Source organism: Mustelus asterias, chromosome 23, assembly GCF_964213995.1.
Source record: "Mustelus asterias chromosome 23, sMusAst1.hap1.1, whole genome shotgun sequence".
NCBI lineage: Eukaryota > Metazoa > Chordata > Chondrichthyes > Carcharhiniformes > Triakidae > Mustelus > Mustelus asterias.
This window is the reverse complement of record NC_135823.1, coordinates 27,393,422-27,409,099: the sequence shown is the minus strand read 5'-3', so window position 1 is coordinate 27,409,099 and position 15,678 is coordinate 27,393,422. Positions and strand designations below refer to the sequence as shown.

The 15,678-nt window shown below is 44.0% G+C and overlaps 1 protein-coding gene across 3 annotated transcripts in view; it reads right to left on the bottom strand.

Annotated features, from left to right (window-relative positions):
- Positions 1-664: 664 nt before the first annotated feature.
- Positions 665-15,678, bottom strand: part of card11 (caspase recruitment domain family, member 11) — a 242,858-nt gene continuing 227,844 nt past the window's right edge. For all 3 annotated transcript variants that reach the window (XM_078240160.1, XM_078240159.1, XM_078240161.1), the window contains 3 exons: positions 14,635-14,759; positions 6,430-6,545; positions 665-982 (listed from right to left, as the gene is read on the bottom strand). In XM_078240160.1, the coding sequence (XP_078096286.1) occupies positions 775-982; positions 6,430-6,545; positions 14,635-14,759 (449 nt within the window). In that variant the 3' untranslated portion in view covers positions 665-774. The remainder of the gene's footprint in view (positions 983-6,429; positions 6,546-14,634; positions 14,760-15,678) is intronic.

The window sequence follows — 15,678 nt, the reverse complement described above, 5'->3', positions numbered from 1 at the left end:
AGGCAATTGGGACTAGCTTAGTCGTTTAAAAAAAAAGGGGTGGCATGGGCAAGTTGGGCCAAAGGGCCTGTTTCCATGCTGTAAATCTCTATGGCTCTACTTTTTGTCTGGAGTTTAGGGCACAGGATACAACTTCTTCTGGAATCTCTTGTAACCGTGATTCACCAACAGCAGGAATGCATTGTTGGGTGAGATTACCAGTGTAGTTCTCCACTCACCCTAGCTCTTCTTAGAGTAGCACATTCTACACAGATATAATCCCTTGATCTCTTTGTAGTATCATAATTGGATGAGATACTGGATGACTGAGTTGCCAGAGTGGTAAGGTCCGATGGATCAAAAGGCTGATCGCCTTTCTTGGCTGTGAGTGCAGTCAAGAACCCCAGACTTAACTGGAACTTGCAACTGTGTAAGCTAGAGGAACAGGAAAAGCATTAAACATGAGAATTCTCTCAGTGGCATCCTCTCTTAACAAGCGATGCATGACCACAGTCACCTCCGTCCACACCTCGAGTAGGCTTTGGGAAGCCACTGATCTGAAAGCGCATTTCCATTGCGTCGTTCATCTTTCAAACTGCAAGTTTTCATTTGCACTCAGTATTGTTCTGAGCATTAGTTTAAACGGAGCTATCTGACCATCTAGGGACAATCACCCAAATGTCACAAAAAACGTCAGCTGGGTGTCTCCCCTGCAAGACTGGCTTACAGTTTGCAAGTCCATGAATGGCAGGGGATTTAACACTGGGTCAAATCCTGCAGTAACTCAGTAAAACTCTAGAGTTGGTCCTGGTCGATCCAGACAGTCTTCCTCTGCTCCTCAATTATTTTTTCTTTGATGATTTTGATGAGCTCCTTAATGTTGCCCCATGCATCAGCTTCCACCGTTGTGTACAAGCAGGGGAGAGACTCCAGCTCACTCTCATTCGAACGACAGATCTTCAGGAACTCTTCCTCACCACTGTCTGGCTTTGCTGGCAGTCTCCTGTAATTTAGGTACATTCACCTCTTTATAAATGTCAAAAATCTTATTTCAGTGTCACCAGCACAACATGACAACATTTTAAGATGGTCTAGAAAATGTAGTGTTGGAAGTTTGAAAAATCAATAGTTTAAGTGTGACTATCATTTTGTAGTCTGAATCAATGTTATTTAGCATTATAAACATTAACATGGTCAGAGACCATTTTGTGCTAAGAAGCCATTTCAAGAGCCAAACTAGATAACTAGTCAGTCTTAATTGTGAGACTAAGCAATTAATCAATAGATGTATTAGTAAGGTCAGTAATATAGCCTTCAACACAGAAATTTGTAACTTTTATGATTATAAACACTTAACATGATTTTAAGGATATAATTATTAAAGTCATGAGAATTGCAGGAAAGTTTAGGGTTACACCTTCACCTTTCTCCAAGGTGCCTATTTCTGACCTACCATTGCATCATTGGACTTTACAGCACAGAAGGAGGCCATCTGGCCCATCCCATTGTGATAACTCTCGGAAAGAGCTAGTCACTTATTCCCATTACTCTGCCCCTTTTATTGCAACCTTTAATTCTTTTCTTTTTCAATTATTTATCCATTTTCCTTTTTAAAGCTATTCTGGATTCTGCTCCTACTTCTTTATCCTGTAGGGATTTTCATATTCAACAACTTTTTGCATTATAAAGTAAATATATACTCTTTCCCTTCCTTCTTTTGGTAATGTTCGTAACTTTATGCCTTCTAGTTATTGAGCAATGAAGTAGCTCTTCCCCATTTAACTTGCTATAACTCTCTGTCATTCCGAACACCTCTATCAGTTGTCCTCTCAAGCTTCACTTTCCCAAGAAACAGACCGTTTTCTCAATTCCGCCCCCCCATATAATTAAGGCACGGAAGTATCATCCCAGGTTTGTGTTCAACCCACAATTTTCTGACCTCCACTGAGCCTAAACATTGGCTGGGATGTTCTGGTTGTTTCCACTGGGACTGCAAGATCCCACCATTGGCGAGCCGTCTCCGCCACCGCAAAATGAGTATAAAAGCTGGAGTCTGATGATGCAGCTGTATAGAACGCTGGTTAGGCCACATTTGGAGTACTGCATCCAGTTCTGGTCGCCGCACTACCAGAAGGACGTGGAGGCATTAGAGAGAGTGCAGAGAAGGTTTACCAGGATGTTGCCTGGTATGGAGGGTCTTAGCTATGAGGAGAGATTGGGTAGACTGGGGTTGTTCTCCTTGGAAAGACGGAGAATGAGGGGAGATCTAATAGAGGTGTACAAGATTATGAAGGGTATAGATAGGGTGAACAGTGGGAAGCTTTTTCCCAGGTCGGAGGTGACGATCACGAGGGGTCACGGGCTCAAGCTGAGAGGGGCGAAGTATAACTCAGACATCAGAGGGACGTTTTTTTACACAGAGGGTGGTGGGGGCCTGGAATGCGCTGCCAAGTAGGGTGGTGGAGGCAGGCACGCTGACATCGTTTAAGACTTATCTGGATAGTCACATGAGCAGCCTGGGAATGGAGGGATACAAACGATTGGTCTAGTTGGACCAAGGAGCGGCACAGGCTTGGAGGGCCGAAGGGCCTGTTTCCTGTGCTGTACTGTTCTTTGTTCTTTAAAACACACCTGGAAGGCGGGGGGAAGGGGAGGGGGGGACAGAAGATCCCACCCAGTGATTCAAAAGACTTATACCGCGGTTTTGCTCCACCATTCGCCGAGATCGGAAAATATCGGACTCAGAAAACGTGAACTTCGCAGGTGAGATCTCATTTTCCCAATCTCCCCGCCCCTACCGGTAACCTAACGAGGTTCGCGCCCAGGAAGGTTGGAACCTCATTTCAATACATTGACATATAAATTAGCGGGCTGCCCCACCATATCGTCCCCCCCACACTAGGAATTCCCCCCTCACTGACGTGACATTACGTCGGCGAGGTTTCTGACTTTTTAAAAAACGGGAACTAGGTGAATGGAACCTGCTGGATGTGCAATGGTAAGTATAACCCCTGGGGGGGGGAGAGACATGCCTGGGTAGTACCCTGGCATTGCCCCCTAGCGCTGCTCCCAGCGGGGCAATGCTGGGGGAAGGGGGTGATGGCCCAATCAAGAGCTCTATTGTGGGGCTCCCCTTATGCATTTGGGGGCCGGGCCAGGGGCGGGGGGGGGGGGGGGGGGGAGATTTCCATGTCCTTGGGCGAGGGGAGTGGGAGGGTGTTGTTCCTGTCTTTTCTATTGGAGATCGGAGATACCCTGATCTCGGCATTCCTGGCTGCCGACTTTTTCCGGCTCCACCGGCTACATGACATTGTGGGCAACACTTGCAGATTTTTCTGCATACAGTGCTGGATTTTCTCCAGCCTGCAAGCCACACACCGGTTTTCTTGCCTCAACCAGCACTCTGTGGGAATTCTCTTATTCTGCCCATGGCAGATTTCGTGGTGGGCAGGAGTGGAGAATCTAGCGGGAGCCAAAACATCAGAAACACACAGGAATAAAACCATGTTGCAATTCTCCCAATGGCAGGGTAATACAGGCACCGGAACAGAAGGTCCTAATTTTGTACTGGGCTGAAGTGCGTGATGGATCCGGGGGATGGTTGGGGGTGGGGAAGGAGGTGGGCGGGCCTGTCGAAGGCAAGTGGGGGCAATATGGAAGGAGGGCTGTGCAAGGAGGTGGGGAAGGGCAAAGGTTCACGATGACAGGCAGAAGGGCAAGGAAGTCGATGAAGAAGTCAAACAATGGAAGGCAGAGGGAAGAACGAGGTGAGGGAAGCTGGATCCAGCCCAAGTATGCACGAAAAGCTCACAAACAGGAAGTCAAAGGGATACCACATTGTTTACTGGTAGGGGATGCTGCACAGTCCGGTGAAGACAGGTGGGCTGGAGAGAGCGAAATGAGTGCTCTGCACTGGTATTTAAATATGGTTTCTGGGACCTTTGAACCCAGTAAGAGTTTTAACAACACCAGGTTAAAGTCCAACAGGTTTATTTGGTAGCAAATTTGGAGAATTTGGAGAGACGAAGGATGAGAGGAGACCTAATAGATGTGTATAAGATGTTGAGAGGCATAGATCGGGTGGACTCTCAGAGGCTTTTTCCCAGGGTGGAAATGTCTGCTACGAGAGGACACAGGTTTAAGGTGCTGGGGGATAGGTACAGGGGAGATGTTAGGGGTAAGTTTTTCACACAGAGGGTGGTGGGCGAGTGGAATCGGCTGCCGTCAGTGGTGGTGGAGGCGAACTCAATAGGGTCTTTTAAGAGACTCCTGGATGAGTACATGGAGCTTAATGGGATGGAGGGTTATAGGTAGGTCTCGAAGGTAGGGATGTGTTCGGCACAACTTGTGTGCCGAAGGGCCTGTTTGTGCTGTAGTTTTTCTATGTTTCTAAATGCCATTAGCTTTCGGAGCGCTGCTCCTTCGTCAGATGGAGTGGAAATCTGCTCTCAAACAGGGCACAGAGACACAAAATCAAGTTACAGAATACTGATTAGAATGCGAATCTCTACAGCCAACCAGGTCTTAAAGATACAGACAATGTGAGTGGAGGGAGCATTAAGCACAGGTTAAAGAGATGTGTATTGTCTCCAGGCAGGACAGCCAGTGAGATTCTGCAAGTCCAGGAGACAAGCTGTGGGGGTTACTGATAGTGTGACATAAACCCAAGATCCCGGTTTAGGCCGTCCTCATGTGAAAGCTAATGGCATTTGCTACCAAATAAACCTGTTGGACTTTAACCTGGTGTTGTTAAAACTCTTACTGTGTTTACCCCAGTCCAACGCCGGCATCTCCACATCATGACCTTTGAACCCACCAGCTGATGACAGCCAGGTGAACTTGAAAGGGAATTTGCCTGTGCATTATTAATGAGGTTCAAAGTGCAGAATCTGGCATGGGAGCTCGCCATTCTGGCCAGTGGGACAGACGACCCCGGAGCCATTAGTCACCACACTTAGAGCGGGATTCCCCGATCTCATCCGTACCTGCCCGGCTGCAAGTGAGAACAGAGAATTTGGCGTTCCAGCCAAGGCTCCATTCTCTTTCAGCGAGTTGGAGAATCCAGGCCACGAACAGAAGTTTTCGGTGTTAGTCTCAAAATGGGAGAATTCTGCCCTTAGAATTATCTCTTTATATTTAAGTTCCTATTTATTTCTGTCCTTTGTCTTTAAAAGAATCCTCCTGCTTATAAAAATGACTATACCTCAATATTCATGGCTTTGTCCTTCTGATCCTTTTAAAGTTTCACTTCTTAATTTGTACTTCCTTTCCTATACTTTCTCCAGAAAATATTATCTCAATTTCTCTGCATTGAATTTAATTCAGTGCCTTGCTGCCTAATCCACTAAATCGTGCTCCTTGCATTGCACACAGTTTCCCTTCATGGTTAACCACGTTAGTGTGCCACCTGGAAATTTTGATACTGTGTTCCTATGACCTGGGCACTATTTTGGTGAAACTTCAGCATGATTGTGCAAACCACACTAATTATTTTATCTCCTTTACTTTCAGTGAATGCTATTATAATCTGTTGAGTATGAACCCTCACAGGACATCACCTTCCCCATTAAACTCAATGGTCAATAGGGGAGATTTGGGGGCTTTGCAGCATGGCTGGCTTTTTTCATGTGCTGCCCACACTGAATGCACACTTGCAACTCACCCTTGTTGCTCCCGAGAGGTCAGCAAACTGCATTCTGCATTGAGCTGAGGTTCTGGGATGATGCTGGTGCCACCAACCCTTTCAGATACTACTTAACACAGATGTTTCATTTGGGCCTTTCCTCACCGCCTCCACTTAGACCTCTTCCAGGGTGCCATTCTGAATCTAGGGGTGGGGTTGGCAGGAGGGGGACTCGTCATCGCGAGGCTACCTCACTCTAAGAAGCACATTTCTGCTTTAAGTAGACCTCGGTAGTAGTGGTAAAAATTGTGAGTGAGCTGCATGTTGTGGTACACTTTTGGGAGGTTGCTCATCAGTCATTTTAAAGTGAAGGCCCATGAGTTAAAATTGCCCATGCTTCATGTCGATTACTTCATGGGGGCCTGTCACCCCGACAACATCTCCCCACACGTCAAATTCTCATCCTAAGTTAAAACAGGGCTTCGGTACCTTCAATCAAAATAATCCCATACTGCCCTTGCAGCAGGCGTGCTGAATTTAAAAAGGGTCTAGATCAGAGAATCAAAGCTTCAGCACAATGCCCCGATCTCCAACTTGTGCTCTGTTCATGTATCATTCCTTGCCTAGGGTGCTCAATTAAATTTTGAATTGTTGAAAGTTGAAACTGAGACTTTTAACAGGAAGATGTAAGGAATCCTTTTTATAATAGCCGCGAAGCATTTTTAGCCCCTCCCTGTGTAACAAGGCAAGTTTAATTTGGCAACATTGATTGGAAATGGCAGCTTTAACTAATTAAAGGCACCAATGTGGAAAGGATCAGACAGTACCTGAATCGTTTGATGTTCTTCTCACAGACTCTAATGACAATTATAATTGGATAGATGTCCTTCTTAATTAAATCTCTTGTGCAACTCAGTCCAGCTTCCAGTAAACAATGTTTATTCTATATTAGGGAAGGAAAAGAGAAAGACAATTTGAATGAACATCATACCAACCAGCTCTCATCCCTCTGCTATCACAACTGAATCTCAAAAAACACATCCTCAAACGTAGGGAAAAGGGACGGATGGGAGTTATGTCAGCCACAAACATCAAATTGAAAGTGGTGTTCTACATGTCGGATAATACAAGTAGGCTGAAGATTAGACCTTTGAAGAAATTAATACAGGAGGTCCCAAAAGCATAGCACACATTCAAATTACATTGTTTCATGCTCATTTTCAGTTTATCTCCTAATCTTCTTCGCACTACTCCTAAAGATGATGACAAATACTGGCTTATTTGACAAATTTTCCAGTGGCCATAGTTTGTGAGCCAGTCAGATTAGTGAGTGTTGGGAGGCTATTTGATAGGGGCAGGAGCGATGGTGCAGGGAGGGTTGGTGGGTTGAGGGTTGCAAGGCACCACAGCCGAAATTGATTACGTCTTTATTCAAAGTTTACAAGTGGCCACTTGTCTGCCAGGCTGCTGGGGATGGTTAGCAGCAGTAGGTAACAAGTCATTTTAACACCTGGGTAACTAAGGAATGTCAAGGACATATTGGGGAAAGTTTTCCACTCCCGCCTGCAATTCCTTTGGAATCTTGTTCTCCTGGCATTCCTGGCAGGTTAAAGGCTGGTCAAGAGGTCTGCAGATCTGCATTGGAAACATCATTTGCATCTCATGAATGCTCATTAAAAGCCTAACACACCTCGTTTTCTACCCCCGCGCCAAATTTAACACCCAGCCTGCAGGAATTCAGAATGTTCTGTTCACTGATTGTGTACATGAATGGTGTACACCTGGAGAGGTCGATTTCTTTCTGGACATTCAGGTCAAAAGTTTTTTTTAAGTTTATTCATTAGTCACAAGGTTTACATTAACACGGCAATGAAGTTACCATGAAATTCCCCTAGGCGCCACACTCCGGCGCCTGTTCGGGTCAATGCACCTAACCAGCATTTCTTTCAGACTGTGGGAGGAAACTGGAGCACCCGGAGGAAACCCACTCAGACATGGGGAGAACGTGCAAACTCCACACAGACAGGGACCCAAGCCGGGAATCAAACCTGGTCCCTGGTGCTGTGAGGCAATAGTGCTAACCACTGTGCCACCAGTGGACGCTGCTTTCGCCTGCCTTTCGCACTGTCATTGAGAGACATCAGTTGCCTGTCGCACAAGCTGTGCCAAGGCTGGGCATAGGGGAAGGGTGAGATCGAGGCAGGACTAGGGAGCGGGGTTGGGGAGAGGGGGAAAGGAAGGAAAGCCAAGCAGCAGAGCGCAAAAGTTGAATGGCTGTCCAGATGCTGTTCAACTCTGATACCCAGACGTTGGAGCCTATGAGGTGACGGCTGGGAAGGGCATGATCCTCATGGCTGCACAATTAAGGAGTTGAACAGTTGTGTGTGCTCAGCTGCCTGGTCTGCAGCGGAAGTCACTCCGACTTAGTCTCTGGAACAGAAAATTCCATCCATAGTGTGGCCCAACAACAGGGATGAGTTGATGTGACATAAACCAGGGATCTTCTTTGCACATCTATGAGGCTGAGTAACACATGAGGCATCATTTAACTGGTATAGCACCAAGGATTGTGTGTCTTTCAATTTAAGCATTGATGGCACAAAGTGGCATTTATGGATAGTAAGACATCCATGGCTATGGACTGAGGCAGCTTGCATATGTTGCATGTCTGATTAACTTCAGTAATGCCAAAGGAGGTCTTATTTTGTGTCCTTTACCACTGTCCCTTCAGTTTTATATTTAAAACCAAACCTGTTTTCTATCTTTGAAATAACTAAAAGAAGTGAATTCTGAACATGTCATTTTAATTTACTGTGTCCTTTCTTACACTGAACAATATCAAAGTTTATAACAAGTTAGTGCCATTTGGAACCAGCACCCATGTCTATATTGTCCATCATTCATAACGAGGTGCACCATGGAATGAAAGGGAGTAGAGAGAGTGGAGAGAGAAAGAGGCCGAGAGAGGAGAGAGGGAGTAAGAGCAAGAAAGCCAAGAGAAAGATTAAAATAAAGAGTTAAGTGGGGAGAGACACAAAAAAAAGAAAGGAAAAAGTCAAACGGGTGGGGGGTGGGTGGAGGGCGGGGGGGTGTGGGGGGGTGGGTGGGTGGAGCGGGGGGAAAACAGAAAGAAGTGATTTGGAAAGAGATTTGTGCAATTTGTAAAGAGTTTCTTCAGAACAACAACTGGGGAACGATGAAGAGGTTAACAATTATGTTTCATGGTACTATGTTCCCTGCACTATCTTGTTTGCCAAAATTAATGGAGCAAGGTGCAAAACAGGCTGCTGATTGGCTATCACCCACTTTGGGGGTGAAATTGGTCTCAGGCAGTAGGATTGAGTGTATATTTCAAAATGGAATAAGCTAGTGTGGAGGCAGACATTAAGGATGGAGGGCAAGTCAGGAGAGAACTCAGATTATTGAGAAGAACTGAGCAGAGAGAATAGATTTTCTCAGTGGATTACCTATAATCATATTCAATTTACAGCCCACAATCAGGCCATTTGGCCCAATTGGTTTGTGCCAGCATTTCCACTCCACACAAGCCTGACTCAAGATAAGGTCCTCATAGAGCCATTATTATCATTTAACAACCTGCTGCTAGTTTTGTTTCAAAATATACGTATCTCAGGCAATTTCCATTCTAATGATCTTTTCCTCGCAAATAAACTTATTTGATCCAGACTATCCTATGTTTCACCATATTTCTATAAACAAAAATATGCTGTTAGTTGTAAAAATAAATGGAGGTTTAATTTTCAGAAGAGTCTAAATTTTACTGAGAGTTTAGTCCTATAAATTCAATTTCAGGATGAAAAAGAGAGTTTTAATTGGAGTGCTCCCCCCAGAACCGCCCCATGCCAAACTTGTTGATTGAAAATCACGCTGCTGGCAGCCATTTTGATAGACGTCAAAATTGATGCTTAGGGAAATTAAACCTTAACACAGATAATGGATGCTAATTGATTGAACCTGACATTTGATTAACAAGTTAATGCACTTGGGACTCCTTGACTTGCATCCCTTCCTTTTATCATTGTGATCAGAATCGGTTGAAATAAACAGTCATCGATTAAAGATTTAGGCGAGTTTGCACTGGCTCATTCCCAACAACCCCTGGACACAAACTGACAGCACAAAACATTTTCAAATTGAGCAATAGCTGGAATTACAGGGAATTGGAGTCACTTTTCACTCTAATTTGATGGGCAGAGGAGAGGGAGAGGAACAGAAAAGAAATCTTTCCAGGATGTATTCTGCTGATCCATGCTTCTGTTGAATGACTGCACTCACAGTTCCACTGATGTAAAAGGAATGCAAAAATTCAGCATTACATCTAGATTGAAAATCATTGTTTACTTAAGTTAATTCTACTATAATGACAGAAGAAAAAATGGGGTGGTGGAGTGGGTAAATCAGTATTCAGTAAGAAAAAAATCAGTGAAGCTATTCATCATAGAAATCATAGAATTAGAAATCATAGAAATCATAGAAACCCTACAGTACAGAAAGAGGCCATTCGGCCCTTCGAGTCTGCACCGACCACAATCCCACCCAGGCCCTCCTCCCATATCCCTACATATTTACCCAACTAATCCCTCTAACCTATGCATCTCAGGACACTAAGGGCAATTTTTAGCATGGCCAATCAACCTAACCCACACGTCTTTGGACTGTGGGAGGAAACTTGTGGGCCGAAGGGCCTGTTTGTGCTGTGGCTTTCTATGTTCTATGTTCTAAACCGGAGCACCCGGAGGAAACCCATGCAGACACGAGGAGAACGTGCAAACTCCACACAGACAGTGACCCAAGCCGGGAATCGAACCCAGGTCCCTGGAGCTGTGAAGCAGCAGTGCTAACCACTGTGCTACCGTGTTGCATGTTATTTTTATCTCTGGAGAAATATTTGCTTGCATTTCTTTGAGATTCCACATCAACCCAATCTTTGATCCATTGCTAACTTGCATTTCTTAAAGCATGTTACCTGCCTCAAAGCACAATCAATTTGGTACAAGTGACACTTGTTATGTCGGTGAATATGGTAGAGCTGACTGCACAACAAGATCCCCCCAGCAGCAACAAGTGAATGATTTGTTCATTGGTGTGAGGGGAGAGTTCCGGTCCAGAAACCTGGAGAAGTTGCTGTTCTTTCAATAGAAAGGCACAGCATCTCCATCAGAAAGATCAGGCATGGCGGGACTCTTATAGAATGTCTCATCAAAGTATATCATTCTCAATTGTGTGGCACTCCATCATAAAGCTCAGATTTCAGAATAGAAGCCATAACCTTCGGACTCAGGTTTGAGGGTGCAACCAACTAAAATGGGCTGACAGATTTATTCTTCTGGCCACCATTCTCACCAGCTTGACAGATGCATCAGAACAATGAAAAAATACATTTCATCCAAGCATGCTCAGACCATTTATCCCAAATATAGGTGTGATTGCTGCCCTTTAAGGGTAAAATATTGAATTCCCCACTACTAATTTCAATTATCTCAATAATTGTAGCAACCGTTTTTTGATGATCATGTGCAACAATATTGTGCAGCAACAACAACTTGCAAGATAGAGGGCCTTTAACATTGAAAAGAAGAATCCCAAAGTGCTTTCAAGATGTAAGGAACAAAATGGACACCTCACCAAGGAGGTGGTATTGGCATGAGTAACCAAAAGCTACTTGAAAGGGGTGGCCTTTGAGAAGGATTTAAAGGAGGAGAGTGAGGCGGAGAGATGGAGGGGTTTAACTAGTGAATTGAAAGAGCATGAGGCTTAGCTAGCTGAAGGCACGGTGTTATGAATGCAAGACGTGAGGAGGCAGTTATGCTTTAAACTGTTTCCCTTAATTTATGGTAGAATAGAATGTCCTAGAATGGGAGACAGTAAAAACATATTGAGCTCTGCTTCAGCCAATGAGATTTGGAGAAAAAGGCCCAGGCCAAAATCTGTAGAAATTCATCTTGATGCAAAGGAGGGCAGTTAGTCTTTCTGGACACCGATTCTCAGACTCTGAAAAACCCAGAGAGGGAAAGAAAAAAACTGCTGCTGTGCCAACGGTGGCACAGTGGTTAGCACTGCTGCCTCACAGCACCAGGGACCCGGCTTCAATTCCCGGTTTGGGTCACTGTCTGTGCGGAGTTTGCACGTTCTCCCCATGTCTGCGTGGGTTTCCTCCGAGTGCTCCGGTTCCCTTCCACATTCCGCAAGACATGCTGGTTAGGTGCATTGGCCATGCTAAATTCCCCTCAGTGTACCCAAACAGGTGCTGGAGTGTGGCAACTGGGGAATTTTCACAATAACTTCATTGCTTTGTTAATGTAAGCCTACTTGTGACAATAAATGAATAAATATTGTTAAAAAGCAGAAGAAAATATTGTTTTTTTGTTAACCAGCAAGCAAAACGCAAGTGAGAACACATTCCCTGTTTGAAGAGTGAGGACTTGTAGAGATTTAAGGACCAAAGAGTTGTCAGAGGTTGCCTTTGCTGCTGAAGTCAGTTCAGACACTTGAGTAGAGGGACTTTCAAAGAATACTGGAAGAGTTGCCCTGGTGTAGCAATGAAAATCACAAAATTGTAACAATGCAGAAGGAGGTCATTTGACCCATCATGTTTGCATGAGCTCTCCAAATGAGCATTATGACTTAGTGCTATTCTTGTCCATCTTCTCTCATACCCTCGCACATTGTTTCTATTTAAATAATTATCTAATTCCCTCTTGAATGCCTCGATTGAACTTGCCTCCACCACACTTCCAGGCAGTGTATTCCAGACCTGAACCACTCGTTACCTGAAAATGTTTTTTCTCACATCACATTTGTTATTTTTGCAAATTACTTTGAATTTGGACCTCCTCATTCTCGATCCATATACAAGCGAGAACAGTTTCTCTCTATTATCTCTATCCAATCCCCTCATGATTTTGAACATGTCTATCAAATCTCATCTTAGCCTCTTCTCTCCAAGGAAAACCTCTCCAATCTATCCTCATAACTGAAGTTTCTCATCCCTGGAACCATACTTGTAAAGTTCCGCACTTTTTCCAATACATTCACATCCTTCCTATTGAGTGGCGACTAGAGCTGGGCACAGTACTTGAGCTGAGGTCTAATCTAATGTCTTGTATAAGTTCAGCATAACCTTTATTTTGTACTCTTTGCCCCTCTTAATGAAAGATACTATACTGTATGCTAAATTAACAGCTCTCTCCATCTGTCCTGCTACCTTCAATGATTCATGCACACATACCTCCAGATCCCGCTGGTCCTGCACCCCCTTAAGAATTGTACCCCTTATTTTATATTGCCGGTCCTTATTCTTCTGACCAAAATGCATCACCCTCGCACTTCCCCACATTGAACTTCTTCTGCCATCTATCTGTTCACGCCACAAACCTGCCTTTGTCCTTTTGAAGTTCTACACTGTCCTTCTCACGGTGTACATTGCTTCCAAGAATTGAATCTGATGAAAAGCTGGAGGTGTTTGTTTCTTAACCCACAAGCTACATATCTGCTGAAAGCGTGGTGTAACATATACATGTGGTGTAAAGCATTTTCGGTTGTGTCAATTAGTTAATAGGGAAGTACATTTTCTGTTGTTTAATATATTATTGGCCTATTAAGTAATGTTTACTCTATGTTGATTTTAGTTTGTTCATTACAGTAAAAGTCTTAAAATATGGAATCTTGTCATGCGATTCTGTCTGTCAATGGCTGACAATTCCTCACTGGGAAATTCACAGCTCTGTTGAAAAGTTATCAGTCTCTATGAGAATTGTAATAATGGCTGCCAATAATTTATTGTAAGCGCAAACAATTTGTGCAGAAGTACAAGTAAAGATACCCTCACTTCTACCTTTGGCACCTCCAGACTTGATTGCTCCAATGCCCTCCTGGTTGGTCTTCTATCCTCCAACTTTTGTTAACTTTAGCCCCTCCAAAACTCCAAGTCTTGCTTTATACCATATCCAGCATTGCTGATCTACATTGGCTTCTGACCACCAAATCCTTTTACAAGTTACAAGTTTCAGCCTTGTATCTAAAAGCTATTCATTAACTTGCACACTTCTCTACCACTGCCATCTGAATTTCTCCCCTCCTGTATATTTCCTCCCTCCCTTCACCTGTCATCATCAACAAGCTTCTCATCACCTGTGGACCCATGCTGAAAACTCTCCCCCTCTAGCCCTCAACCTCTGTGCTCTGGTTAAGATTTTAAGATGTTATTTATTGTTATCTCAGTCCAAGTTGTTCTTCCGCTAAAGTTGGACAAAGATAAAGCAGTAACTGCTTTCCTGCAATTAGAATATAAAATTGTAAAGCACACAAGTCATTCTGCTCCTTATATCTATGCCAGCTGTTCATTTCATCCCACTTAAATGTGCTTTCCCTCCAGCCCTGCAATTTCAAGTATTTTTCCAATTCGCGTAAGTTACGATTAAATTTGCCTTCACTACATTTCGGAAAGTGAATTTTGGGTCATCACATCTCCCTCCATAAAAAAAAAAATCACCTTTAGTTCTCCTCATTTTTTGCCATTCACTTAATCTGTGTTCTCTGGTTACTAACCTGCCCGCTACTGGAAACAGTTGTTCCCCATCTGCTCTTACAAAAACCCCTCATAACTTAAAACACTTGTATCAAATCTCCCCTTAGCCCACCCAATTGCCAACCAATCAGCACTCTCTTCTCACAAACTTGTTGTTTCCGCTGACATTGGTATTCTTGCAATTGTCCTGATGAGTGCAAGATGGAAAGTTTCAACAAAATGTCTTTTTCAGCAATACTCAAGTTTTGGTTATCTCTCTGAACATCTCCTAATGTGGTTGGTGTCTACTTCCGTTTGATAATGCTCTAGTAAGGCACCTTGGAACTTCTTATCATTTTAAAGGCACAATATAAATACAAGCTGTTTTATTCCAGTTACGATTCTTGGCAGTATGTCGGGGGCTCTTGCCATTGCAAAACAAACACTTTTTTATTAGCCACATCTGCAACAAATATAACAAAAAATTAAAAGGGAGAGTTTTTACCTTGGCAGTTACAGCTTTGATGTTAGCAGGCATGACACATTCAAAGGTGTTTAAATGTTTTTCTCTGGAGAAGATAATTGGTTCAGACCTCTGTTTCTGTAAATATTCTTCTTTGTTTAAAATATCTGCAGGGCAAATATTGAAATTAATAAAATAATCCAAGCCATTCTTGTTTGAACAATGATTCCATGGGTGTTTATTGTAAACTCCCTCTCTCCCTCCCCAATTTTCTCCCCCTTGTTCCCTGAAGTTGATGGCTCACATTGGAGTATAATGTAGCCCGAAACCAGACTCCTGAAGCAACTGCTCTACTTGGAACTTTGTCACGGCAGGAGACTCCGAGAAGGACAGTGGAAACTCTTTAGGGATGTCCTCAAAGCATCCCTGCTGACTCACTGGAGCCCCTGACTTGTGATAGGGTAAAATGGCTCATCTGGAGGGGCACCAAGCACGTCAAGAAACTTTGTCAGGAACGTGCAGAGATGAAGTTAGGGGGAGTGCACAAAACTCAAAACAACCCACCTACCCAATCCTTCAAACACCACCTGCAACACATAAGGCGGGATTTTCTGGCCATGCTCGCCCCAAGACCAGATAATCCTGCCCGAGGTCAATGGACCTTTGCATACCCCACCGCCTCCGCCCGCCTGCTACGATTCCCGTGGTGGGCGGAAAGGGAAAATTCCACCCACAGAGTCTGCAGATTGTGCATTGGACTTATCAGTCATCTCAAAAGTCTTGGAACATGAGTGGAAACGAAACAACCTTGATCCAAGGAACTGCATGAGAAGAAGATGATAAAAATGTCAAAGCTGCTCTTGTGCATTTTACTCATGTGCTGAGCCTGGCCATCAACAGAACAATCACAACCTCAAATGCTACCTGCATGTACATGTGCTTCCTAACATGGTTACTGATGGTGATCAGGGATGCAAACCTAGACTGATTTTCCCAATTCTTACCACCAGCATCTGTGCCAATAATAATATTCCACAATGCAAGCCTTGATGATACCAGCTAGACACTTTCTCAGCCGAGGAATTC